The 25,795-nt window shown below is 46.6% G+C and overlaps 1 protein-coding gene across 2 annotated transcripts in view; it reads right to left on the bottom strand.

The window, feature by feature from the left end:
• Nucleotides 1-25,795, bottom strand: part of ccdc88c (coiled-coil domain containing 88C) — a 223,258-nt gene that overhangs the window by 113,476 nt on the left and 83,987 nt on the right. For both annotated transcript variants that reach the window (XM_038773235.1, XM_038773242.1), the window contains exon 4: nt 655-724. In XM_038773235.1, the coding sequence (XP_038629163.1) occupies nt 655-724 (70 nt within the window). The remainder of the gene's footprint in view (nt 1-654; nt 725-25,795) is intronic.

The following is a 25,795-nucleotide window of genomic DNA, read 5'->3' as shown; positions in this document are numbered from 1 at the left end:
CTATAATGGAGTTGTTGACTAATCCTAGCAATCAATCTCTATCAACAAGTCTATGACAGATGCAGACACAAGGTGAGGTAAACCCCCAGTGGTTAAAAGCTTTGGGAAACAATGTCACCTCAGTTAGATCATTAGCTGTAGTCCAATAGGGGTTGTAGACATCGCTCTCTGTTAGACAGAGAGAGACAATTGGTTATATAGTTTGAGCGGACACAACTCAGCATTGGGGAGGCAAGGAGACAGGTCCCAAATCCATTTTAGCAAGCTGGGAATTGAACCTGCGTTGCTGGCATTATTCTAAACCACATGCCGACTATCCAGACAACTTCGCTAACTGGCTGCACTCACCAGATACCTTATCTCAAACTATATACTGTTATTTTCTATTGAAAATGCATGGCTGTTAATTAAGAGATGGGTCAAGATTATCTGAATAATATTCGATGTTTGGATCCCTCACTGACTCTGAACATTCCCAGGGTCACACATTAAGGATGAACAACTTCTGCAAGAGGCCAAAAGGTGTCGGGAGTCAGTTACCCCCAGTGTGAGCAATACGGGCCCAGAGAGAGAGAGAGAGAGAGAGGGAGAGGGAGGAAACAAAACCGGAGCTCGCACTGAACCCATCATTGGTTAAGGATTGAACTCACTCACCTGAGAGCGGATCTTTTGCAATCATTAGCACATTTGGCAAAGTCATTACCACCAGTTGCTGCAGACACTCCTGTTAATAAAACAAACAGTACAATTCCTGGATTACTTTCAAAGGAGTGAACTTCCTGTCAATATATTCACAATCAAATATCCAAATTCGCCAATATCATACCCACTTAATGACTCTGGACTCTATCCTTAAAGGCGAAGGAAAGTTATTGAATGGAAAGGGGAAGATGAACACTTTCCCCAGTGTAAACACCCACTTCCTCCATTGCGTCACACAACCCAGTTAAAGAAAAATATTGTTTTTGCTGAAGTATCTGGACATTAGCTGCAGAGCCCCAAGGACCATCAGTCAACCGGTGTCATCAATTAATTGGATGGGAGGAGAGGAGTGAACGGGTTGGTGGTGAGCGTCTGTCTTGCTCCTGATAAATATATTGCCAGTCACACTTTCTCTTCTTAAAATGTACAGGTTCTGGGGTTTTGTGATAGCTCAAACTAAATAATGCACATCATCGTTTCCATCAGTTGGAGCTTTCCTTCCACATGGAGCCTTGGGGGGGGGGGGGGGGGGGTAAAGGAATCTGAAGCATTGCTGCTACATTACTGTGGTGTTTTGAAGGCAGCACTGTATCATAATGCAGTATTAAAACTCCAAAACCTTTTCTTAAGCGAAGGAGGTCCCTATAGTGAAGGTTTCCCTCTCATAGCCAGAGCAAGAGTACTGAATTGTTTTATTTATTCGATTCACAGGACGTGGGCACCACTGGTGACGCTGGTATTATTGTCCATCCCTAATTGCCTTTCAGTAGGTCAGATCCCTTCTTGAACCGCTATGTTCTATTTTCCATGGTTCCCTTATCCTGGCTGATCGAGGTTGGCCCCCAGCCACCATCACATCCAATTTGAAATTATCCTCATGGCCCCATTTATATTACAGCCCAAATCACCCATCGCCCCACAACCTTCGCCAGGAAAAATCCCAACTTTTGAGCATCTTCCGTCCCTTCGTTCAACATTACCATTGGCTGCTGCACTCTCAGCTGTCTGGCCCCACACTCTGAAATTCTCCACCTCTCTGGATTCATCTCCTTCTTTAAAACCCTTCTGAAAACACACCACCTTGTCCAAGTTCTTAGTCACTCCCTTCTAATACATCTGTTTGGGCTTGGTGTCCATTTTATCTGATTATGCCTCTGCACAGTACATTGTGATTTATTTTCATGGCAAAGACACTGGGTGGGATTTAACCAAACGGGAACTATGACCCACAGCAAGCGCATTTAGCTGGGTGTTTCCTAATGCTCGCAGTGCCGGGAAATACACTGCTATCTAACGTGACTCTGGTTAGATACGGGGCCTCAGCAGGAAACACACAGCCGAAGCCGCACTTAGTCCCATTTCCAGCACGGAGGAGCCCTGCTCACCGACACAGTGCAGGGAGGGATTGGAACTGGCAGTGCCAGCCTGCCACCCAGGTGGCACCAGCACTGCCAGGGTACCATCCTGCCCAGAGGGCATGCACCTGGGGGCCTCCAATCCCCAGGGAGACCCCCATGAGTGCCGTTTGTCTGGTCCCCGTTTGTGGAGACCAATACTGAACGGTGCTCGCCCGAGGTCTCCAAGGTGGAGTGGAGAGATCCCAACGCCTTGGTTACCTCAGGGAACTGCATATTAGAATGAGACTAGCTGCCTCGCCCTAATATGCAGTTTCGCTGAAATGTGATCTCATAAAGCCTGACGAGCGGGCAAATCCTGGGAGCAAAGTCTCCCGTTATTTACCCGCCATGTTGCGCTGCAACGCGCTGCTTTTCGGGCGCAGCATGGCCGGTGGATCGCGCTCGTTATATTAATGCACAAAGTTGTAAACCTTGCGACACTACATTGGAACGTGACCACTTTGCCCAATTCTAAAATTCAGAAGACTCAATACCACGGAAACTTTACCAAACTCCTGCCTTTCTTTCAACCCTCTAGCCTACTATCTTTGAATTTGTTTATAAATGGTACATTATCCTTCACTCGGCTCAGTGGAAAGCAGTCCTTCCTTTAGTTGTGGGATCAAGTCCCACTCCACAGATAATTCAGAGTGCCAATCCCAGTGCAGTACTGAGGGAGGGCTGCTGCAATGCCAGAGCTGTCATAGGAACACAGTCATCTTTTGCATGAGGCATTAAACCAGGGCCTCTTCCCATCAATACAATCCATGGCACTATTGCGAAGAGGAGCCGGTTATTCTTCATGGTGCCCTGACCAATTTCTCCCTCAACCACACCTAAAAACAGATTACCAGGTAATTCGTCACATTGCTGCTTATGGAAGCTTGCTGTGTGCAAATGAACCACTGTGCTTTCTTCAACAGTGACTAAACTTAATTGGCTTGGGAAGTCCAAATGGTAATGACAGGCACTAGATAAATGCAAGTATTTCCATCCAAATAATTTTTAGGACTCCTGTCTTTTCATAAACTCATTATGCACAAAGTCTCCAGCACAGATGCACACACCACTACAGCAAAGTTATGGGGAGTTCTAGTACTTCAGTTATACTTTAGCCTGTGTTGTTTGTCGGTTGCTACAGCATAGCAACGTGACCATTACCATATACCCAATGCCAACTGAAAAGATCTAGTGCTTGACAAACAAGATCATGCAAAATGATAGCAGTAGTAAAAGAACAATCAACACTTTGATCTCAACATGTACCAAGGTAACAGCAAAGGACGACTGGTTTTCACGCCCTCGGGACATTTAACAAACTACACAGTATGGTCATTGCTGTAATGAAGGCAAACTCAACACCAATTGGTGCTCACCAAGATGCCACAAGCCGCAGTGAGAATAAATGATTAGTTCATCGGTATCTAGAGGTGTCACCTCTATTTTTAATAAATTTAGATTACCAAATTTTGTTTCCCAATTAAGGGGCAATTTAATGTGGCCAATCCACCTACCCTGCACATCTTTGGGTTTGTGGGGGTGAGACCCACGCAAACACGGGGAGAATGTGCAAACTCCACACAGACAGTGACCCGAATTCGAACCCTGGTCCTCGGTGCCGTGAGGCAGCAGTGCAAACCACAGCACCCCCGTGCTGCCCTTAGTGGGATCACCGCATGCGCAGAATTCCCTCGGTACGGAATTGGAATGGCAGCGTGAATTTTATGCTCAAATTTCTGGAGAGCGACTGGGACTGACGACTCCCTTGCTCAAGAGTGTGCGCGCAATGGAGCAAAGCTGACACGACCACAGTGGGAATTCTATGTACAGAGCATTCCATACAAACAAAATTTCAGAGACGGAATCAGCCTGCTCATTCGATAGCTCTGAAACATCACAATGACGAACTCTAGATTTATCAAAGCCCTCACCAGTTCCAGTGGCTGGCAATCCTTTCAGATGCTGGTCGCACCTCTTTGTTTGACTGAATTTCATGGGGTCTGTTGTACCTTCGGGTCCTCTCGCTGGTGGAATTTGGCGTTCAGCGAGTTGCGTTACCCAAACGGTGAAATATCAACCGTCATCATTCTTATTCTCTCACCTACCCCCTGGCGGCACAGTGGCTAGCACTGCTGCCTCACAGCACCTGGGACCCGGGTTCAATTCCAGCCTCGGGTGACTGTGTGGAGTTTCCACTTTCTCCCAGTGTCTGCGTGGGTTTCCTCCGGGTGCTCCAGTTTTGTCCCACAGTCCAAAGATGTGCAGGTTAGGTGGACTGGCCATGATCAATTGCCCCTTGGTCCAAAAGGTTAGGTGGGGTTACTAGGATAGGGTGGAGGAGAGGGCTTAAGTAGGGTGCTCTTTCCAAGGGCTGGTGCAGACTTGATGGGCTGACTGGCCTCCTTCTGCACTGTAAATGCTATGATTCTATGGCCCCATAGGTCTGGAATTTTTCTCCTAATTTCCTCGTCCTTTAAAGATGTTCCTTAAATCCTCTTGAAACAGGTTTTTCTCCCTCTGTCCAAATGTCATCCTTTGATGTCAAATTAGTCCGTTTTGTGCTGCTGTGAAGCACCATGGGACATTTTACTACACTAGAGGCACACTATAAATGCACCTTGTTGTTATCCCAAATCCCTGCCATTAGCAAGGTGGACACAGAGGATGACAACGAGTGCAATATCGGGTGGCTATTGCTGACAGACCGGGACTCCAGCAAGGAGTCAACATCTTTAAGGGAGGAAAGAAACAAAAATAATTTTTGAAAAACACAATAATATTAGACTCTTAAGAAACATTTCAGATGCTATTATGTGCATGGCAGAAGATTTAAACTGCAGATTTAGGATTTCAGCTGGTTGATTAATTAGTGCTTTGAAAATCATGCTTATTATCCTTTACTAATTGATCTCATGTGGTGTTACACAAAGAGTGAAGACAAGTGGAGCCTTTAAATGAAATCAGGGATTTGCCTCAGTAGCCATGCTATAGTTATTTATTCGCTCCTTATTTTGCTATTTTCTATTCGAAAAACTTACATAGATGTTTACATAGTCGTAGATGTTTACAGCATGAAAACAGGCCCTTGTCCAAGGCGAACATATTTATAATGAAAACTACCTAGTTAACTTGTGATGTCGTAGTCGCACAAGCCTTCCCCACGCTCTCCACTTCCCTTCCTGCCCTACCCCCTCATAACCTCACCACGCCAGCATAGACCAGATGGTGCAAGTAGCCTGTTACCACGCTGTTACTCGATGTAACCCAACTTCAGAATCAACTCTCCCACTTGGGTTCCAAGGGCTTTCGAAAGCCCGCTATGTAAATGCAGGTTTGTACAGTGTGAAAGGTAAGGTGGGTTAGGTTAGAACGAGAGAGAGAGATGGGAGGGGGCATATTTAAGTGGTCTCCACTCTGTGTGCTGAGCCTTGTAAACTGTGACCCCTTTGTCTGTGTTCAGATACCGTGAATTCTTCTGACAGTTTGAAATTTGACCCTTGCAAATCAACTCATTCAACAGCAAAAGCAATAAAAGTCGAGACTGTGCAAGTCAGCACATGCTCACAGGAGCCCAACCCCCATCACCAAACAAAGCTCCATCAATCCTGCTGTCTCCATACTGATGCACCCACGACTTCGCAACTTGATTTGGGTCAATTAGGAAACTAAAAAGTAACAGAGACTAAGAGTGAAAGGCAATAACTAAGTTTCTGATGCAACTTTTCAATCTTTCTGAACCCTCATTGCTCCAAGTTTCTTCACTCTTCTGAGGACGGGTTTCTTAGAAATAGCGAAGGACATGAATTGAAGCTAATGGATTTATTTTACCTCCTGACAGAAACTGGAAAATGTTTCCTATTTAATCATGTTAACATATATTTATAAAGCACCATTAGTTGATAAACTGCTCCAACGGGATTCACAGGATTATTTTAAGACTAATGAGACTGAGCCATAAAAGAAGATAATTATTAAGACAGGTGAAACTTTTGATTAAGACAGTAAATTTTAAAGAGTGCCTTAAAGTAGGAAACTAGTTATAGAGAGATGGAGAGGTGTAGGGAGGGAATTTCAGAGCTTGGGGCCCAGACAGCTGAAGACAGCCACCAATGGTAGAATGATTGAAATCAGGGATCCCAAGAGGCCAGAGTTAAGAGGAATGCTGATATCCCCAAGTGGTTGTAGAGCTGGGAGATTACAGACAGGGAGGGGGTGAGGATGCGGAGGGAGTAACCGGGAGCCAATGTAGGGCAGCGAGCACAACAGGCAGTGGGTGAATGAAATTTTGATTCGGCCTTGAGCAATTTACATCTTGGAAAAAATGATGGGCCTTCTTTTTGGCCCATCCACCAGCATTAGCCACAGTCTCCAATAAACCCCACCACCTGGGGTTCCCCTCCAGGCCACTCACCATCCTGACTGGGAAATATATCGGCGTTACTTCACTGTCGCTGGGTTTTAATCCTGGAACTCCCTCCCTAACAGCACTGTGGGTGTACCTATGGACTGCAGCGGTTCAAGAAGGCCACTCACCACCACCTTCTCAAGGGCAATTAGGGATGGGCAACAAATGCTGGGCTTGCCAGCAATGCTCATCACCAGAAAAAGCCCCAAGGTGTTTCACAGGAGTGTGATCAAATAAAGTCACATAGGGGAAATATTAGGTGACCAAAAACTTGGTTACTTGTTTCTGAATCCCCAGATTCTTACCTGCTTTTGTAACCACAGTATTTATAGGGCTGATCCAGTTGTTTTTAGTCAATGGTTAAACCCCCCCCCCCCCTCTACCACCATCCGAGATATAGACAGTGGGGGACTGAGCAATGGTAATGCTACTGAATGTCAAGGGGAGTTGCTTGGATTCTCTATTATGGGAGATGGTTAGTGCCTGGCATTTGTGTGGCACAAATAGGAACATTAGAAATAATAGGAAGTGGCCATTTAGCTCCTCAAGCCTGCTCCACGAGATCATGGCTGATCTCCTCAATGTCATTTTCCTGCACTATCCCTAGATCAATTCATATCTTTATCATCTAGAAGTCGGTCAGTCTCTATGTTTAACATACTCAATGACTAGGCCTCCGTGCCCCTCTGGGGTAAAACATTCCAAAGATTCACCACCCTCAGAGTGAAGGAATTTCTTTTCATCTCAGTCCGAGATGGCTCACCCTTTATTCTGAGACCCTGGCTCCCACCTCTTCCCCCCTCCCCCCAGTCAGGGGAAACATCCTTCCTCCTCCTACCTCATCGAGCCCTGTAGGTCAAGGACCTTAAAATCAGAGTGAGGCCATTCAGGAGAGAAGTTAGGAAACTCCTTTATGCAAAGTGTACTAAAAATGTGAAATTTCCTCCCACAAAAAGCTCAATTATTAATTTTCCATCGGAGAGCATTAGATCTTTGCTGGCCTCGAGTATTCCAGGAAATGGAGCCAAGATGAGTGTACAGAGCAGTCACTGATTGATGGAGAGGCTGGTGGGGCTGAATTGACCTCCTCCTGCTCCAATGATAGCAAGATACCGAGGTGAGATTCCAAAAGTCTGCAGGTGGTTAGAAGATGGGTGAGGAACTTCCTTAAGTCCTCGACTGTTGTCTATTGCCACGTTAAGATGTAAAACATGCAAACATGTGACATGGTGCTTTTTTAACGTCTCCCACACACACTGGCTGCCACAGCTGCTTATTTTATTGAGAGAACAAAGTAACCAAAACTTACTGATGTGTAAAGGATACTGGATCTGATCCAACATGCCAGCCAAGGTTACAATGGGCGAGGAGCCCAAATGGAAAACAAGTTAAATTTACATAGGGAACATCCCATATTTGTAACTTCGAAATTCAGATTAACATTTAATATTCCAACAAAATCATGAGGGCCCAAGCAATGGGTATGGTAGCTGGAGTGGTTACGATACCCGGTTAGTAATTCAAATCACAAATTGTCAACAAGTTGAGAATTTGAATTCAATGGGGTGAAGTGGGGGGGGGGCACTAAAATGCTGGTCTGGTAAAAGGCAGCATGAAGATGCTGGATTGTCCTATCAATTGTCCTTTAGGGAAGGAAACCAGCTGTTCTCGCCCAGTCTGGCCTCTAGGTAACTCCAGTCCCACACCAACCTGGCTGGCACCTCAGTTACTCAGCTGGACAGAGGGGTCTATTGTTGGCCAATAAACGTGGACCTTTCCAGCAATGGCCACAACTCGAGAATGAATTTCTGAAAAGTTGGTGCAGGTGACCCAGTGGGTTGATGCGTTGCCTAGTGTTGTACCAAGACACAGAAACCAGGAAGATCCCAGGACGGTGCAATCTCACCTTGACCTCCTGTTTCAGGTCAACAATAGCCCAAGCTGGAAAGTGTGCCATAAGAGGACTAAATTAGAGATCAGCTTGGATAAGCTGATACCCTATTCGGCAATTCTGGTTCCGATACGTTAATATGCACGGAGGACGTAGCGAGGGACAGCACTGCGTGCCAACCTGCACGCTGACAAGAGCCGATGCCTTCAGGGGGAAATTGGAAAATTCGGGCTTAGTGGAGCTGGCTGCAGAGGTGAAAAGAGTAAGAGAGGGGCAGAGAAGGATATTAAATCAACCCCCAGGCTCATCCACAAAACCCGGCTACACAGTAAAGTCGACAATCTATCAGTACTGAGGTGGAGCAAAATGTAGGCACTAAGAGAAAATGAATATACAGAGACTATAGGGAATATACAGTGAATGGCAGAACCCTCAAGAGTATTGACAGTCAGAGAGATCTTGGTGTACAGGTCCACGGGTCACTGAAAGGGGCAACACAGGTGAAGAAGGTAGTCAAGAAAGCATATAGCATGCTTGCATTCATTGCCGGGGCATTGAGTATAAAAATTGGCAAGTCATGTTGCAGCTGTATAGAACCTTAGTTAGGCCACACTTGGAGCATAGTGTTCAATTCTGGTTGCCACACTACCAGAAGGATGTGGAGGCTTTAGAGAGGGTGCAGAAGAGGTTTACCAGGATGTTGCTTGGTATGGAGGGCATTAGCTATGAGGAGAGGTTGAATAAACTCGGTTTGTTCACACTGGAACGAAAGAGGTTGAGGGACGACCTGATAGAGGTCTACAAAATTATGAGGGGTATAGATCAAGTGGATAGTCAGAGACTTTTTCCCAGGGTTGAGGGGTCAATTACTAGGTTTAAGGGCAAAGTTTAGAGGAGATATATGAGGTAAGTCTTTTACTCAGAGGGTAGTGGGTGCCTGGAACTCACTGCCAGAGGAGGTGCCGAAACAGGAACGTTAGTGGCATTTAAGGGGCGTCTTGACAAATACATGAATAGGATGGGAGTATCATAGAATTTACAGTGCAGAAGGAGACCATTCAGCCCATCGAGTCTGCACCGGCTCTTGGAAAGAGCACCCCACCCAAGGTCAACAACTCCACCCTATCCCCATAACCCAGTAACCCCATCCAACACTAAGGGCAATTTTGGACACTAAGGACAATTATCATGGCCAATCCACCTAACCTGCACATCTTTGGACTGTGGGATAAAGACCCCAGAAGTGAAGAAGATTTTAGTTTAGACGGGCAGCATGGTCAGCGAAGGATTGGAGGGCGGAAGGGCCTGTACCTGTGCTGTACTTTTCTTTGTATTAAGAAAGGGCACACGATGTTGGCATGCTACAGTAGAATAATGCAGTGTGCACAACGCTCAATACACTACAGGACCCGTGAGCTTCATTGCTACTGCTAAATAGTAAAATAATTCCGGTTCAACAGTTCTTTATAAATGGTTCCAGTGATATTAGCATGTTAATTATATTTTAAATAAGTTAATTGTATTATTAAGGTACACAGATGAAGGGCATTGTTTAACTAAGTGCTGAGAGCATTTGTAAAGAGAGACTGCTAGGACACTAGGTTTGAAGGTAGGAGCTTGACATATGTAATGCTGCATGCTGCAAATAAATAAACTATCAAGAAAAGGATTTGCACGGCAGTTAGCACTGCTGCCTCACAGCACCAGGGACCTGGGTTCAGTTCTGGCCTAGGGCGACTGTGTGGAGTTTGCACTTTCTCCCAGTGTCTGCGTGGGTTTCCTCTGGGTGCTCCGGTTTCCTCCCACAGTCCAAAGATGTGAGGTTAGATGGTGGCCCTGCTAAGGTGCCCCTTAATAATTAAAAAAAAGGATTTGTATCTAGTTTCATACCTCTCCACCTGCAGGACTGTTTCATGGGTTTCCCCCAGAGCAATACCGGCCAACATCAAATAGTCTTTCTTTTCTTTTTTATAAATTTAAAGTACCCAATTCACTTTTTCCAATTAAGGGGAATTTAGGATGGTCAATGCACCAAGCCTGCACATCTTTGGGTTGTAGGGGCGAAACCCACGCAGACACGGGGAGAATGTGCAAACTCCACACGGACAGTGACCCAGAGCTGGGATTGAACCTGGGACCTCGGCGCCGTGAGGCAGCAATGCTAACCACTGTACCACCGTGCTGCCCTATCAAATAGTCTTTCAATTAAGGAATAAATCTGGGATTGGCATTACACGCTTCACTTCCCCCGGAATACGCAAAAATTAATAAGCTCAACCACACCTTCTGGTGTTTTGAGCCCCAAAGATGACAGATCTGAGCTTCCATTCCGGAGGTTGCCCAGAACCTGAAGCAGTGGGAACTTGTTTGGGAAGGGAGACAGACAGAGCATGGCAAATGAAAAATGTAATCCAATGTTAACCATAGGCTGACTGCACACAGGATCCCTCGGACCAGCGCTTACTGGTGTATTGAAATCTTCAAGCAGATGTTTAGAGAAAGTGCTGCTATGTGTCCAGGAATTCTACTGTTTGCTACAAGAAATGAAACTCAAGCAATGATGCTTGATTTCATCAGAAAACTGGAATTCTGCTCTTATGATAAGTCAATTTCTCATCCGATTGGAAGATTCAAGCCTGGGCATCCTAAACAGTTATTTTAAGGCAGGAATGCGTGAAAGCATTCATCGCCTTTGTATAACTGTCAGTCCGTTACAAACCCATAACTGTCCTGTCTGCACGGATCTAAATTATGGGTTTGTGTTGGCTGAAGTCAGTGAGTCTCACCCTTGCTTCTGGATCAGAAAACTGTGTGCGCAAGCCAGAATTCAACCATGTTTTTAAAAATTCACGCAGAGGATGTGGGTGTCGCTGGCTAGGCCTGCATTTATTGCCCATCCCAATTGGTCTTGAGAAACGGCATTTTGAGGCAGGGTTCCATTCTGGGATCGTCTCGTCCAGTTATAACATCAACTGGGATCCGAACACAAAACTTGGTCAATAAACGTAGTTTTGATTACAATCATGGGCAGATCACAAAGCAGCCACTGCTTTATACAGTACAGGTCAGGATAGCAGTACAGCACAACTACAGTTTAAAATACAATGCAGGTATTCCAGCCAGTTGTTTTATTAGTTCATGGGATGTGGGCATCGCTGGCAGGGCCGACATTTATTGCCCATCCCAAATTGCACTTGTACCGAGGGGTTTGCTCAGCCATTTCAGAGGGCATTTAAAAGTGAACCACATTGCTGCAAGTCTGGAGTCACATATAGACCAGACCAGGAGGCGGTGGTGTAGAGGCATTGTCACTGGACTAGTAATTCAGAGACCCAAGATAATGCTCTGGGGACCCAGGTTCAAATCCCGCCACTGGAGATGGTGAAATTTGAATTCAATAAAAATCTGGAATGAAAAGTCTAATGATGACCATGAAACCATTGTCAATTGTAAAAAAAAACCGTGGGCTGGATTCCTGCGGCTACGTGCCGACGCCAGCGTGCCCGCGGTGTTTCACAACTGGAAAATCAGCGCATACCCCTCACCGATTCCGGTCCCGGTGAGGGGTTAGCACAGGTGCTGCATGAAACACTGGCGGATCCCGTAGAAAACAGCCGGGTCCCGCTGCTCATGCGCACGGCTGACGACCTGCAGTAGACGCGCAGTACAGCATGGTGCTGGCGGTGCATATAACCTAACCTGCGAAGCGTGACCCCTGGCCACAGCCCGCCGGTGCCCCCCCCGCCGCCGGCCAGGATCCCAGCTGAGTGTGGCGGCGCTGAACACACTCCGCAGCCGGCACCCCGGGTTCCCAAGCGGTGGGACCACAAGTATCCTGCGCCATTGGGAACTCGGCCCATCGGGTGAGGAGCATCACCGGTGGACTGGCCGATGATGCACAGACACCGTTGAAACGGCACGCGGCGCGCATCACGATGACGCCAGTTTTGGGTGGGCGGACCACCGTCAAACCAGCCTTCGGCCCCAATTTCGGTGCAAAAATCCATTCTCCGCCCGATCATCGAACACTATTTTGGCGGCGGGCTACGGAGAATCCAGCCCCCTATCTGGTCACTCATATCCTTTGGAGACGGAAATCTGCCGTCCTTGCCTGGTCTGGCCTACATGTGACTCCAGACACACAGCAATGTGGTCGACGCTTAACTGCCCCCTCAATAGCAATTAGGGATGGGCAATAAATACTGGAAATACTGGCTTAGTCTGTGACGTCCACGTCCCATAAATGAATTAAAAAATGGCAGATTGCCATCTCTAAAGGACATCAAAGAACCAGGTGGGTGTTTATGACAACTAACAATGGTTTCACGGTCATGGACTTTTAATTGCTGATTTTATTTTATTGAAGTCAAATTTCACCATCTGCCACGGAGGGATACGACCCAGCACCCCTTGGTTTCTACTAGCCCAGCGACAATACCACTTTGCCACTGTCTCCAGGTTTTACACATGACGTCCATGTTGGCAAGGATAAACCTGTGGTTTTTACACATTGAGGCTGCGACGGACATATCTTTAGTGGTGTCCGAGCTGGTTCCAGGTTTTAAGTGTGGCTATCACCACTGGACCCGTCGGGTACTCGGCTGAGAGAAATGGGAGCAGGGTGGTGGCCAGTGTCCACAAGCACATCCCAATACAGGAGGTCGCTTCCATCTGTACCTATTCTGCCCTGGCTCCCCCAGCCAACCCCGCACCCTTTCTACATTCACTGCCCATTAGTAGAACAGGAGATTCGGGAGTGCGAAGCCCCTCGAGTGCCACCCTCTCTGTAGGGCTGCTTTGTGTACCCTGGGGTTCCTTCCCTCCCACACGAAGGCCGAGATTATGTTATCCACCTTAGTGAAGGAGGATTTGTGGGATGAAGATCTGGAGTGATCTAAATAGGAAGAGGAACCTTGACAGGACATTCATTTTATTGTCTCCACTCTCCCCGCAAGGGAAAGTGGGAGTGAGCCCCATCTCCACAGGTCCCCTTTCATCTCCTCCAACAAGCTGGACAGGTCTCACTTGTGCAGCTGGGCCCAGCTGTGGATGGTCAGGTATCGGAGTTTGATTTGAGCCAGTTTGAAGGCAGCATTCCCAGCTGGGCTTACGTTTGTATCCCAAGAAGGCTCTTCCTCCCTCAGGAGTTCCATTATCTTACCCATACTGGCTGTGGGGTTCAAGCGAAAGCAACTTGTGTTTTGCTGGCCAATAAAATTCAACCATCGGCAACGGCAACCAAACAGCCTCACTGGCACCCAACTCCCAATCCTCAGCAAAAGCTCGGCACTAACAAAAAGGATTTTTAACACTCGAGAACTCTCTTTTCGGCACCATGCAATTGATTCAGAACGTGCTGACTGCCTAATACCTTCAAAGAAAGCAAAGGAACCGTCGGAGGCTCTGATTTGTGACCCCAAATCTGCTCCCCCACTATTACAGTTAGTTTAAGATAATCAACATGCGTTGGAGTTAATATGGGGCAGTGATCCAATTGGTAAGTACCGGTCTTATACAAAGGAGACCCTCTCTCCTCCCCTCCACACTAATTCAATTCAGAGTAAGAGGCCTGGGGGAAGGGTGGAGGCCATGAATCACATGACCAAATGTGTCAGCTGTAAGCTAAGTTCTCAGTGTGTGCTGGAAGCAGTTTGTGGGGATCTGGCTATACCTCCCAGTTTGCAGAGAAAGACCTCCCAGCCGTACTTGTCAGCCATGATGATCTGTTGACATTTGCGTCAGCGTGTCCACATCTATCATAGAATTGACAGTTCAGAAGGAGGCCATTTGGTCCATTGAGTCTGCACCGGCTGTTGTAAAGAGCACCCGACCGAAGCCCACACCTTCACCCTATCCCCGTAACCCCACCCTAAACTTTTTCACCAAGGGCAATTTAACATGGCCAATCCATCTAACCTGCACATCTTTGGACTGTGGGAGGAAACCGGAGCACCCGGAGGAAACCCACGCAGACATGGGGAGAACGTGCTGACTCCTCACAGTGACCCAAACTGGGAATCAAACCTGGGGCCCTGGAGCTGCGAAGCAACTGTGCTAACCACAGTGCTACCATGCTGCCCAAACTACTTTAACGTTTGGTTAGATCTATCTGAAAGGAGGTCTTGAGGAACAGTGGGCAGCGGTCCTGCCTCTGGGTTCAAGTCCCGCTCCAGAACTTGATGGCCATGGGAGGTCTGTGGCCACGCAGGTCATCAACCTGCAGACCCTTCCAATATGCCTATGCCAGGTGATAACTGTGGGACAGTCTCCTGCTCAGCCCTGCCTGACGTGGAGAGGCGCCCCTCCAGCTGTAGTTTTTTTTTCTATTTTTAATAAATGTAGAGTACCCAATTAATTTTTTCCAATTAAGGAGCAATTTAGTGTGGCCAATCCACCTACCCTGCACATCTGTATGTTGTGGGAGCGAAACCCATGCAAACATGGGGAGAATGTGCAAACTCACACGGACAGTGACCCAGAGCTGGGATCGAACCGGGGACCTTGCCGCCGTGAGGCAGCTGTGCTACTTCCCCAGCTATAGTTTCTGGTGACCGCAAGCTGTAGAAACAGATTTTGTCTGTCTTTGTGCATCTCCGATGGGAATCTCCGATGGGAAGCCTTCCGAGTCTAAATCTGTCTGAACGCGAATCTTCACGTTGCCTATCCTTTTGTGTCGAAGACGTCTGCTGCAAACGATGGGAGTAATTGGGTCAGGTTCAAAACACGCATAATGAGAACAGAGATAGTCTGGCTGCTTTGTGTTGTTAGAGTAACCCCCAGTACAGTCTGCCACAATGCTATATGGTAGAAACTGAAAACGTTGAAAGTTCTAGTGAAATAATTTAAAGAGTCAGTAGGTTGAGAATAGATTCTGATCACAATTGATCAGATATACTGAAAATAGCCTCAACATTCTGTTGGAAAACGGCGTTTGGCAACACTTCATGAAATCATAAAATAGCTTGGAGTCAAACAATTTTAACTTGGTGTCCAATTTTGTTTGGTTACGCTCCTGTGAAGCACCTGGCGACAATTTACCACATAAACAGCACTAAATAAATGCAAGTTGTTGCTCCTCCAATCCAAGTGAACTCAGAACAGCTGTAAACAGCTGGTTGGGTTAAGTTAATCATGGTGAGGGCAGCACGGTGGCCAAGTGGTTAGCATAACCGCCTCACGGCGCTGAGGTCCCAGGTTCGATCCCGGCTCTGGGTCACTGTCTGTGTGGAGTTTGCACATTCTCCCCGTGTCTGCGTGGGTTTCGCCCCCACAACCCAAAAATGTGCAGAGTAGGTGGATTGGCCACGCTAAATTGCCCCTTAATTGGAAAAAATAATTGGGTAATCTAAATTTATAAAAAAAAAGTTAATCATGGTGAAACAGACAGGTCAAAGGGCTGGCCCATAAACATCTCCGCTCACTGACCTGTGACACCTTGTTCACTCTTGCACCCTGCTCATACACAAGAGACGTTGTAACAAACAACGACTCCCCCAACAGCTTCCAGGTCACCGCTTCATTCTTGGGTCACTTTGCCCCTTCAGACAATTTCAGATCCAGCTGGTGACCTTTGCTCGGATTTGTTAGCACTGACTCGCATCTGGCTGGTAGATCACGTTTTACCTGCCACTCTCTCTGCTGCTGCCCAGTATGTGCAGCAGCGCCCGAGTGAACGGAATTAATCAGGAAAAGAATGCTCGTTCAGTGAGTGAAAGGAGAAAATCAGGGATGATCGCTGGTGGAATTAGGTACAATTATCACATTCGACAATCCCTCATCTGTTTTGCACCAGTAAAGACACTTTTAAATGAATTCACGACAAAATGCTTGGCATGTTTTGAGATCGCAAAAGGCACTATAGTGGTGCTTCCAAATCTTTTCCTGACGTGACCGAGACATCATGTGGCCCAGGCAGGGGTGTTTTAGCTCCTGAACGAGTTGCGGGGGGCGGGGAATAGTTTTGAATGCATCTAACATCACAAGAGGCTTTTTTTTGCTGCAGCAATCAGGCCTCAAAAGGCCTGTCCGTTAGGTCATGCCCACCAATGGGAAACAAGGATTTAAAGGGCCAACCTGCGAGTGCACATTGAGGGAATTCAGCATGTCCATTGAACGGGACAGAAAAGGAGTCTCCTGTCAGTCATCAATGTCAAAGATCCCAGCGTCACATTTAAAAGAGCGAGTGGGACGTCTCCGGAGTGCTTTGATCAAAAACCGTTCTCTTAACTGCGACACCAATCTCCTTGCTGTTCGTGAGAGCTTGCTGAGCATAAATCTGCTGCGTTACAATGGTGACTACAGTCAAAAAAGCACTTAAGAACATAAGAACATAAGAATTAGGAGCAGGAGTAGGCCATCTGGCCCCTCGAGCCTTTCAATGAGATCATGGCTGATCTTTTGTGGACTTAGCTCCACTTTCCGGCCCGAACACCATAACCCTTAATCCCTTTATTCTTGAAAAAACTATCTATCTTTACCTTAAAAACATTTAATGAAGGAGCCTCAACTGCTTCACTGGGCAAGGAATTCCATAGATTTACAACCCTTTGGGTGAAGAAGTTCCTCCTAAACTCAGCCCTAAATCTACTTCCCCTTATTTTGAGCCTATGCCCCCTTGTTCTGCTTTCACCCACCAGTGGAAATAACCTGCCCGCATCTAGCCAATCTATTCCCTTCATAATTTTATATGTTTCTATAAGATTCCCCCCCCCATCCTTCTAAATTCCAACGAGTACAGTCCCAGTCTACTCAAACTCTCCTCATAATCCAACCCCTTCAGCTCTGGGATTAACCTCGTGAATCTCCTCTGCACACCCTCCAGCGCCAGTACATCCTTTCTCAGGTAAGGAGACCAAAACTGAACACAATACTCCAGGTGTGGCCTCACTAACACCTTATACAATTACAGCATAACCTCCCTAGTCTTAAAACTCCAGCCCTCTAACAATGAAGGGCAAAATTCCATTTGCCTTCTTAATCACCTGTTGCACCTGTAAACCAACTGTGTGACTCATGCACTAGCACACCCAAGTCTCTCTGCAAAGCGGCATGTTTTAAATATTTAGCCATTTAAATAATAATCCCGTTTGCTGTTATTCCTACCAAAATGGATAACCTCACATTTGTCAACATTGTATTCCATCTGCCAGACCCGAGCCCATTCACTTAACCTATCCAAATCCCTCTGCAGACTTCCGGTATCCTCTGCACTTTTTGCTTTACCACTCATCTTAGTGTCATCTGCAAACTTGGACACGTTGCCCTTATCCCCAACTCCAAATCATCTATGTAAATTGTGAACAATTGTGGGCCCAACACTGATCCCTTTGATCACCGATCACTTTGTTGACTTTGGTGCTTCGGGATATCTGGCCAATGAGAACATGGTTATGTAAATGCGATAATTCCTTCAATAAAGAATTGTTACGTCAATATATTTTATTCTTGCGTTTATCAGCTAGGTACAGTCTTAAAATGTCAATTGTTTAAAGACATCACTGAACAAAGGATTGAATCCACATTTAACCAGAGGGGGAAGGCTACTTTATGCAATGAATTTAATGCAACTGAATCAAGGACTTAGAACAAGAAACCCTGAGACTGTTAACAGTAAAACAACTGTGCTGCACCTGTGTGTGAGACTTGCAGTTATTTCAATTCGCATTGCTTACAACCTCAGCATGGCCCAAAGCATGTTACCGGCAATGCGGTATAGTCATTGTTGTAATGTAGGGAACGTGCAAGGCGATTTGGTTTTCAGATTACGCACGCACGGACGCACACAATTGCATTGCAGAAGGAATGGTGGGCAGAAATTGGTGGGAGTAAATGTTAATGCCGAAGCAGTCCCCACTCACTGCTCCCCACCCGCTCGTCAGCTGTTACAGTCTCTGACTGGAGAAATGGAGGGGTTGGGTTTGGAGACGGGATAGGAGGTGGTGGGTGTGGGGGGTTGTGCCGGGGTGATTTGCAGAGGGCAGTCCTTGGTCTTTCCACTGTTGACGCTATCTAAATCTCCCATCTGATGAAGGTGGACGTTCATTTGTAAGTTAACGTTGTCTTCAAACTTAGTGACTAGAATTAATATACTGGGAGTCCTGGGTTCTAGGGAATAGGATTCTATTCTCAGTTTCATGGCAGGATCTGTTGTTTCTGTCTATACTGTACGTGAGGAACAAAGGGATTAGTTATCGGCTGCTCTGTATGGACAGCAGACACGGTTTGTGTCCCCAGTTGCGTGTGGACCTGCAAAGACTCGCATTCAAAATATCATCTTGCATCTTTGACTTTGTCTACATACATGTTTCTGGAACCTCTTCATTCACCTGAGGAAGGGGTAGTGCTCCGAAAGCTAGTGATTCAAAACAAACCTGTTGGACTTTAACCTGGCATTGTAAGTCCAATGCCAGCATCTTCATATCTGCAAAGACTGGCAGTCCAGTGTCTTGGTGGAGCCCAGCTCTGGTTTTGTTTTACACGGGTAGCTTTGTGCCACTTTACACCTCCCAGAATGTAAAATAAATCTCTTGTACTACAGGACACTGCATTGGGTGACATTGGAATTTAGATCCAGCCATGGCAGAGAGCAATAATCAGCCTGGTGTGGATCTCTCCGAGTGGCGATCACTGTACTGATAGGCACGAATTAAAACAAGTTATTTTACTACCAACTTTCCTTGTAACTGCCTGGCTGGCAGGGGGGCTGTGTCTATTGTGATTTGGTCACTCTCACTGCTTTTTAAAGGAAAGTTAAGTGTCTTGATCTTTAACGTCAAAGGATTGAGCGACAAGGGATGGCTGTAGAACCGCCAGCTACCCTAACCTTGAAAGGAGCTGGAGACAAATACTACAGGGGAATGAAAATATAGATCTCAAAAGCTTAAGACTTAAAAAATACTCCCATGTGCAGCATAAAGAGTTGGGCTAAAGTTGCATTCATGCCTCACGGTGCCGAGGACCCGGGGATTGATCCCAGCCCCGGGTCACTGTCCGTGTGGAGTTTGCACATTCTCCCAATGCCTGTGTGGGTCTCACCCCCACAACCCAAAATGATGTGCTGGGTAGATGGATTGCCCACGATAAATTGCCCCCAAATTGGAAAGTAAGAATTGGGCCCTTTAAATTAAAAAAAAAAGAGTTGAGCCGAAGGACTTCTGTGCTTTATGTTCCGTGTACTTCAAAATAAAATGAGAATGCGCAGCACAGTAGCACAAGTGGATAGCACTGTGGCTTCACAGCGCCAGGGTCCCAGGATCGATTCGTCGCTGGGTCACTGTCTGTGCAGAGTCTGCACGTTCTCCCCTCGTCTGCGTGGGTTTCCTCTGGGTGCTCCGGTTTCCTCCCACAGTCCAAAGACGTGCAGGTTAGGTGGATTGGCCATGCTAAATTGCCCTTAGTGTCTAAAAAGGTTTGGAGGGGTTGTTGGGTTGCAGGGATAGGGTGGAAGTGAGGGCTTAAGTGGGTGGGTGCAGACTCAATGGGCCGAATGGCTTCCTTCTGCACTGTATGTATGTTCTATGTAATAGGGCAAGGGGACACGAGGTCAATCCGGCAAGAGGCAAGTTTTGGTCAGATGTCAGGAAACTCTTCTTCAAAACAGGTGAAGTAACCTGGGGTGGGTTTCATGGATCATAGAAGATCACACAAACCTACGTCCCACCCATTGACTCCATCTGCACCTCCCACTGCCTGGGGAAAGCGGGCAGCATAATCAAAGATCTCTCTCACCCGGTTTACTCATCCTTCCAACTTCTTCCATCGGGCGGGAGATACAGAAGTCTGAGAACACACATGAACAGAGTCAAAAACAGCTTCTTCCCCACTGTCACCAGACTCCTAAACAACCCTCTTATGACTGACCTCATTAATACTACACCCCTGTATGCTTCATCCGATGCCGGTGCTCATGTCGTTACATTGTATACCTTTTGTTGCCCTATTATGTATTTTCTTTTATTCCCATGTACGTAATGATCTGTTGAGCTGCACGCAGAAAAATACTTTTCACTGTACCTCGGTACACGTGACAATAAACAAATCCCATCCAATCCAATCCATAAAATTTACAGTGCAGGAGGCCATTCGAGTCTGCACCGGCCCCTGGAAAGAGCACCCCACTTAAACCCATGCTTCCACCCTAACCTCGGAACCTCAGCTAATGTTTTTGGACACTAAGGGCAATTTAGCATTGCCAATCCACCCAACCTGCACATCTTTAGACTGTGGGAGGAAACCCACGCAGGCACGGGGAGAACGTGCAGACTCCGCACAGAAAGTCGCCCTAAGCCAGGAAAGGAACCTGGGACCCTGGAGCTGTGAAGCAACTGTGCTAACCACTGTGCTACCTGGGGCATAGAGTGCTGCCATTATGGATGGCAGGTTCTTACAGGAATGATGATTTAATATTTCTGATCCATGTTTATCCTAATCAATGTTCCATTTAGCATGAAGAATACATTTCAATACCTTTTTGCAGTCTTACCATGGAGTCTGAAGAATATAGGTCCCAATCCCTATTTCAGGACTTGTACACATAACACACTGAATTGGTGCAGTGCGTTTAAATAGGGGCACAAGTGTGCACTAAAGCCTATCCTTTGTTCTTACTTTGATATCGGACTTGTCCCACACAGCTAGCCAACGCCTCACAGCTAATGAATTTGATTAAACCAAGGCACAAAAGGAATTTAATATTTCATTAACTTGCTGCTGTTCAGCTCATATTTTATTTAGCAAAGAGGTGGGGGGGTGGTCAGCTGCCACATGCTCCTGCGGTTCAATATCAGGGCCTCTTGGGAATATTACATGTGAGGGGTGGAGATGGGGCAAAGTGCAACTGAATTTTTGCCAAGAATTTACCAGCTATTCAGCTGCCTTTAAAGAAAGGAAATTTGTCTGAAGTCGCCTTGTGTGGGACTGGTGCCAATAATCAAGACTCCATTCAGGTAATCTCCACTGTCAGTTTATAATCCTCAGGTATATGTGCAATATGATTAACGCTGAATTTCCGTAATACATTGTACGTCATTTAGAAGGATTGTGTAGTAGTTTAGTCATCTCCTCATATTAGTCTAGTAGTCATAATTACAACTAATGCCCTTCCTCGGTCAGTCTCCGGTTTCTGTCACTGCTCATTTGTCCTCGGTAAAAGTGCACAACTGTACATGACACATAAGCAAACTGTCCGCTCCACCACACATTATTTCCCATACTTCAAGTGGTGCAACAGCAGCATCCTCTCTCAGGCTAACTTGACCAGCACTGTGGCACTAATCACATGTCGTTTGTATACCTGGCTCCAGGGGCAACTGCTCTACCCGAAACTCAGTCAGGACAGGAGGCTCTCAGGAGGACTACAGAAATGCTTTAGGGACGTCCTCAAAGCAACCCCAAAGAGGTTAAACACGTCCACTAACTCACAGGGTTCCCTGTCCAAAATGGAGAAGGTTTGTGCAGGAAGGCATTGAACACAGAGATTTTGTTGGGGACTTGCAGAGGTGAAGTCAAGGCATCGGAGGGGAGGGGGGCACAAAGCTCAACTACCCACTCACCCCATCCTTCCAGCACAACCTGGCCCATATGTGCCGGAGTCTGCAGATCACCCACTGGCCTCATCAGCCATCTCAGAAACCCATCCGACCAGAGGGGAAGCAAGTCACCCTCGAACTAGAGAGACTGTCCAATCAGAAAGACTGCCTACTCCCACACTTTGGGAATTATATACAGCACCGACCCTTGGAATACAAGTCAGATTTACCAGAATTAAACCAGCGTTAAAAGCATTAAAATGGAATTCAAAACCAAAGAGCCTTAAAATTAGAATGTTCAGAGGTGATGTCAGGAAGCATTTTGTTTACACAAAGTGAAGAAAACTCTCTCCCAAAAAGGTGCGGGTTCTGGAGAACAATTGGAACTTTCAAGACGGAGTGTGATGAGATATCTTTACGTAAGTGTGTCAAAGACTGGAGTAAAAGATGAGTAAACAGACTTGAGGTACAAATCAGTAATGATCTAGTTGAATGATAATACTTGTCCAATATGCTCAATGGCCGCCTCCTGTTCTTACATTTCTTACAGTTTAGTACATTTAATCTGAATTGAAAGGAACTAACTCCGGTGCCGGCCCACTGTACTTGCATACCAGGAGAGAAATAGAAAATAGTTCATCTCAGCTTATCTGATAGTTGGGAACTGATGTGTGCACAGAATCCCAACAGTGTGGAAGGAGGCCATTCGGCCCATCTGGTCTGCATCAACCCTCCGAAAGGACTACTTAGGCCCACGCCTCCACCCTATTCCCTTGACCCCACCTGACCTTTTGGACACTAAAGGGAAATTTAGCAGTTGACCCTTCATTCAGAAAGAAGTTGTGCAATGCAATGTTTTACTATCCGCCTGGCAGGGCCCCCTCGGCCCCCAGACGTCATTTGCTGGGTTCAAAGCTCAGGGCCCATTGATCAAGTCTGGGGAAGGTGGGTATAAATGGTTACAGGTTCACTTTCCATCGGAAAGCTCTTGTTCACAGGGAATGGAGTGTAGAACGCCAGTCTCACTTGGTCCAATTGCTCCAGGAAAAGAACAGGGAAAATGAAACAAAAATCACCTTGAATTTAACAAGAAAAAAAAAGACAGATTGGAAAGGCAATTAAAAATATCACGGGACAGTAAAGGTAACAAAAGAAATTAACTTAAGAGGTCAAGAATTAAATTAAGAATACTGCTGGAAAGAGAGACCGGTTGCCGAAGTTTTACATCTTGCACTCATCAGGACAAATGTAACAATGTCAAATTTCAAACAACCACAACAATTTATACCACAGAAGAAAGGATTATTTGGCTGATAAGGTGACTCTGATTGCAGAGAATGGGTCACTGCATATGAATTCATGTCGATTTTAACAAGTGAGCAATATTACTGGCTTGGCTGATTATCTTAGATTCAGTTAGTGTAGATATTAGCGCACTCAGGATTGTTCAGCAAGTGCTGTCCACGCACGATATCACATCGAACAGTAGACGTTTTGTTTTTGGGTTTTGCAACCATGGGCTGGTTGAGCCCAGTCTGTACTCTGCCTATGATGGGTAGTTCACACAGATCTCATGGTCAAGACTTAATCTCATTGTTTATTTAGGTCATAGAACCCGGTCCGATCACTTATGCCAAAACCCTAATGGTACAGATGTGGTTGTATTTACAGGACAGGACTGGCAAAGATGGCTTCAAATCAGGAAAACAGTGTCCACAAACCCAGAGAGTGAATAATATCCTCCATATTGCTGAAAAGACTGTTATCTATTGAATCTTTTCACCTTGCAATCGTCAGGACGGGTCCAAGGTTTCTGTTTATTCTTTTGTGGGATGTGAGTGTTGTTGGCAAGGCCAGCATTTGTTGCACAAACCCAATTGCCCTTTGAACTTAATGGCTTGCTGGGGCCATTTCAGAGGCAGTTAATAGTAAAAGGTGGGTCCCTGGGCTACTAGCCCAGTGACATGACCACTTCGCCACTGTCTCAAAATGTCAAATTTCAAAGGGAACGTCAACGCATACCCAAATGAGAACAGGGTTATGATTGGTCAGCGTAGGGCAGCACGGTGGCCTCGTGATTAGCACAGCTGCCTCAAGGCGCTGAGGTCCCAGGTTCGATCCCAGCTCTGGGTCACTGTCCGTGTGGAGTTTGCACATTCTCCCTGTGTCTGCGCGGGTTTCGCCCCCACAAACCAAAAATGTGCAGGGTAGGTGGATTGGTCACACTAAATTGGCCCTTAATTGGAAAAAAATTATTGGGTACTCTAAAATTTAAGAAAAAAAAATGATTGGTCAGAGAGTTGACTCTGATCAAAGTGATGTCAACCAATCAGCATCCTTTTCTCATGCAGTATGAATTGTTGCTCCCTTTGAAATTTGGTATTCTTGTCTGTCCTGATGAGTGCAAGATAACAAACTTTGACAGTATAATAATATAATAATCACTTAGTCTCTTTTTTCAGCAATACTCAAATCTGTACTACCTCGGGACTATTAATATCCATTTATGGGACAGCATTTCTTGAGTTAATTGGAAAGAGAATGCAAATTCCTCCGTTTAGTCCAATATTAGTTACAGAACTGTGGGCTTTCCATTGCAGGGAGACTGCACAAGTCAACAAACGGCAGCATCAGGCTGACCCACTGACCCTTGTGGGGCTCTAACACAGGCCGACTTGTGGAGGACGAAGCTCAGTGCTCTTTTACAACTCAAGCACAGAAATGTCACACATCCAGCACTTCACACGACTTGAATCACAGCCAAGTCCTCTGGCCCTGCTCAATTAGAAGTGGCACAGGTTTCTATTAAAACCCACTCAGCGATGATTCAATCTCCAGCAGCCTGGGGATGAGCAAAAGCCAGAGGCGGAAATGATTACAACCTGGAAATTTGTCAACTTAACTACGCTAAATTAACAAATCAAAGACAGAATTAAAATGCACTTTTAAAAACTTTCAATGTACGGAGAGAGACGGGGACGGCGAGAGAGAGAGAGACGGGGATGGAGAGAGAGAGAGAGAGACGGGGACGGAGAGAGAGAGAGAGAGAGAGAGAGAGAGAGACAGAGACAGAGAGAGAGAGAGGGGGACGGAGAGAGAGAGACGGGGACGGAGAGAGACAGAGAGAGACGGGGACAGAGAGAGAGAGAGACGGGGACAGAGAGAGAGAGAGAGAGACAGGGACAGAGGGAGAGAGAGAGAGAGAGACGGGGACGGAGAGAGAGAGAGAGAGAGAGAGACGGGGACAGAGGGAGAGAGAGAGATAGAGAGAGACAGAGAGAGACGGGACGGAGAGAGAGAGACGGAGAGACGGACGGAGAGAGAGAGAGAGAGAGAAGAGAGAGAGAGAGAGAGAGAGAGAGACGGGACGGAGAGAGAGAGAGAGAGACGGGACGGAGAGAGAGAGACGGAGAGAGAGACGGGAGAGAGAGAGAGACGGGAGGAGAGAGAGAGAGGGGAGAGGAGAGAGAGAGGAGAAGACGGGACGGAGAGAGAGAGAGAGAGACGGGGACGAGAGAGAGAGAGGAGAGACGGGGACGGAGAAGAGAGAGAGAGAGAGAGAGACGGGGACGGAGAGAGAGAGAGAGAAGAGAGACGGGACGGAGAGAGAGAGGAGAGAGAGAGAGACGGGGACGGAGAGAGAGAGAGAGAGAGAGACGGGGACGGAGAGAGACGGAGAGGGACGGAGAGGGACGGAGAGGGACGGAGAGGGACGGAGAGGGACGGACAGACAGACAGACAGACAGACAGACAGACAGACAGACAGACAGACAGACAGACAGACAGACAGACAGACAGACAGACAGACAGACAGACAGACAGACAGACAGACCAGACAGACCAGACAGACCAGACAGACAGACAGACAGACAAA

Source organism: Scyliorhinus canicula, chromosome 2 (genome assembly GCF_902713615.1).
Source record: "Scyliorhinus canicula chromosome 2, sScyCan1.1, whole genome shotgun sequence".
Classification (NCBI taxonomy): domain Eukaryota; kingdom Metazoa; phylum Chordata; class Chondrichthyes; order Carcharhiniformes; family Scyliorhinidae; genus Scyliorhinus; species Scyliorhinus canicula.
This window is presented reverse-complemented; position numbering and strand designations above follow the sequence as displayed.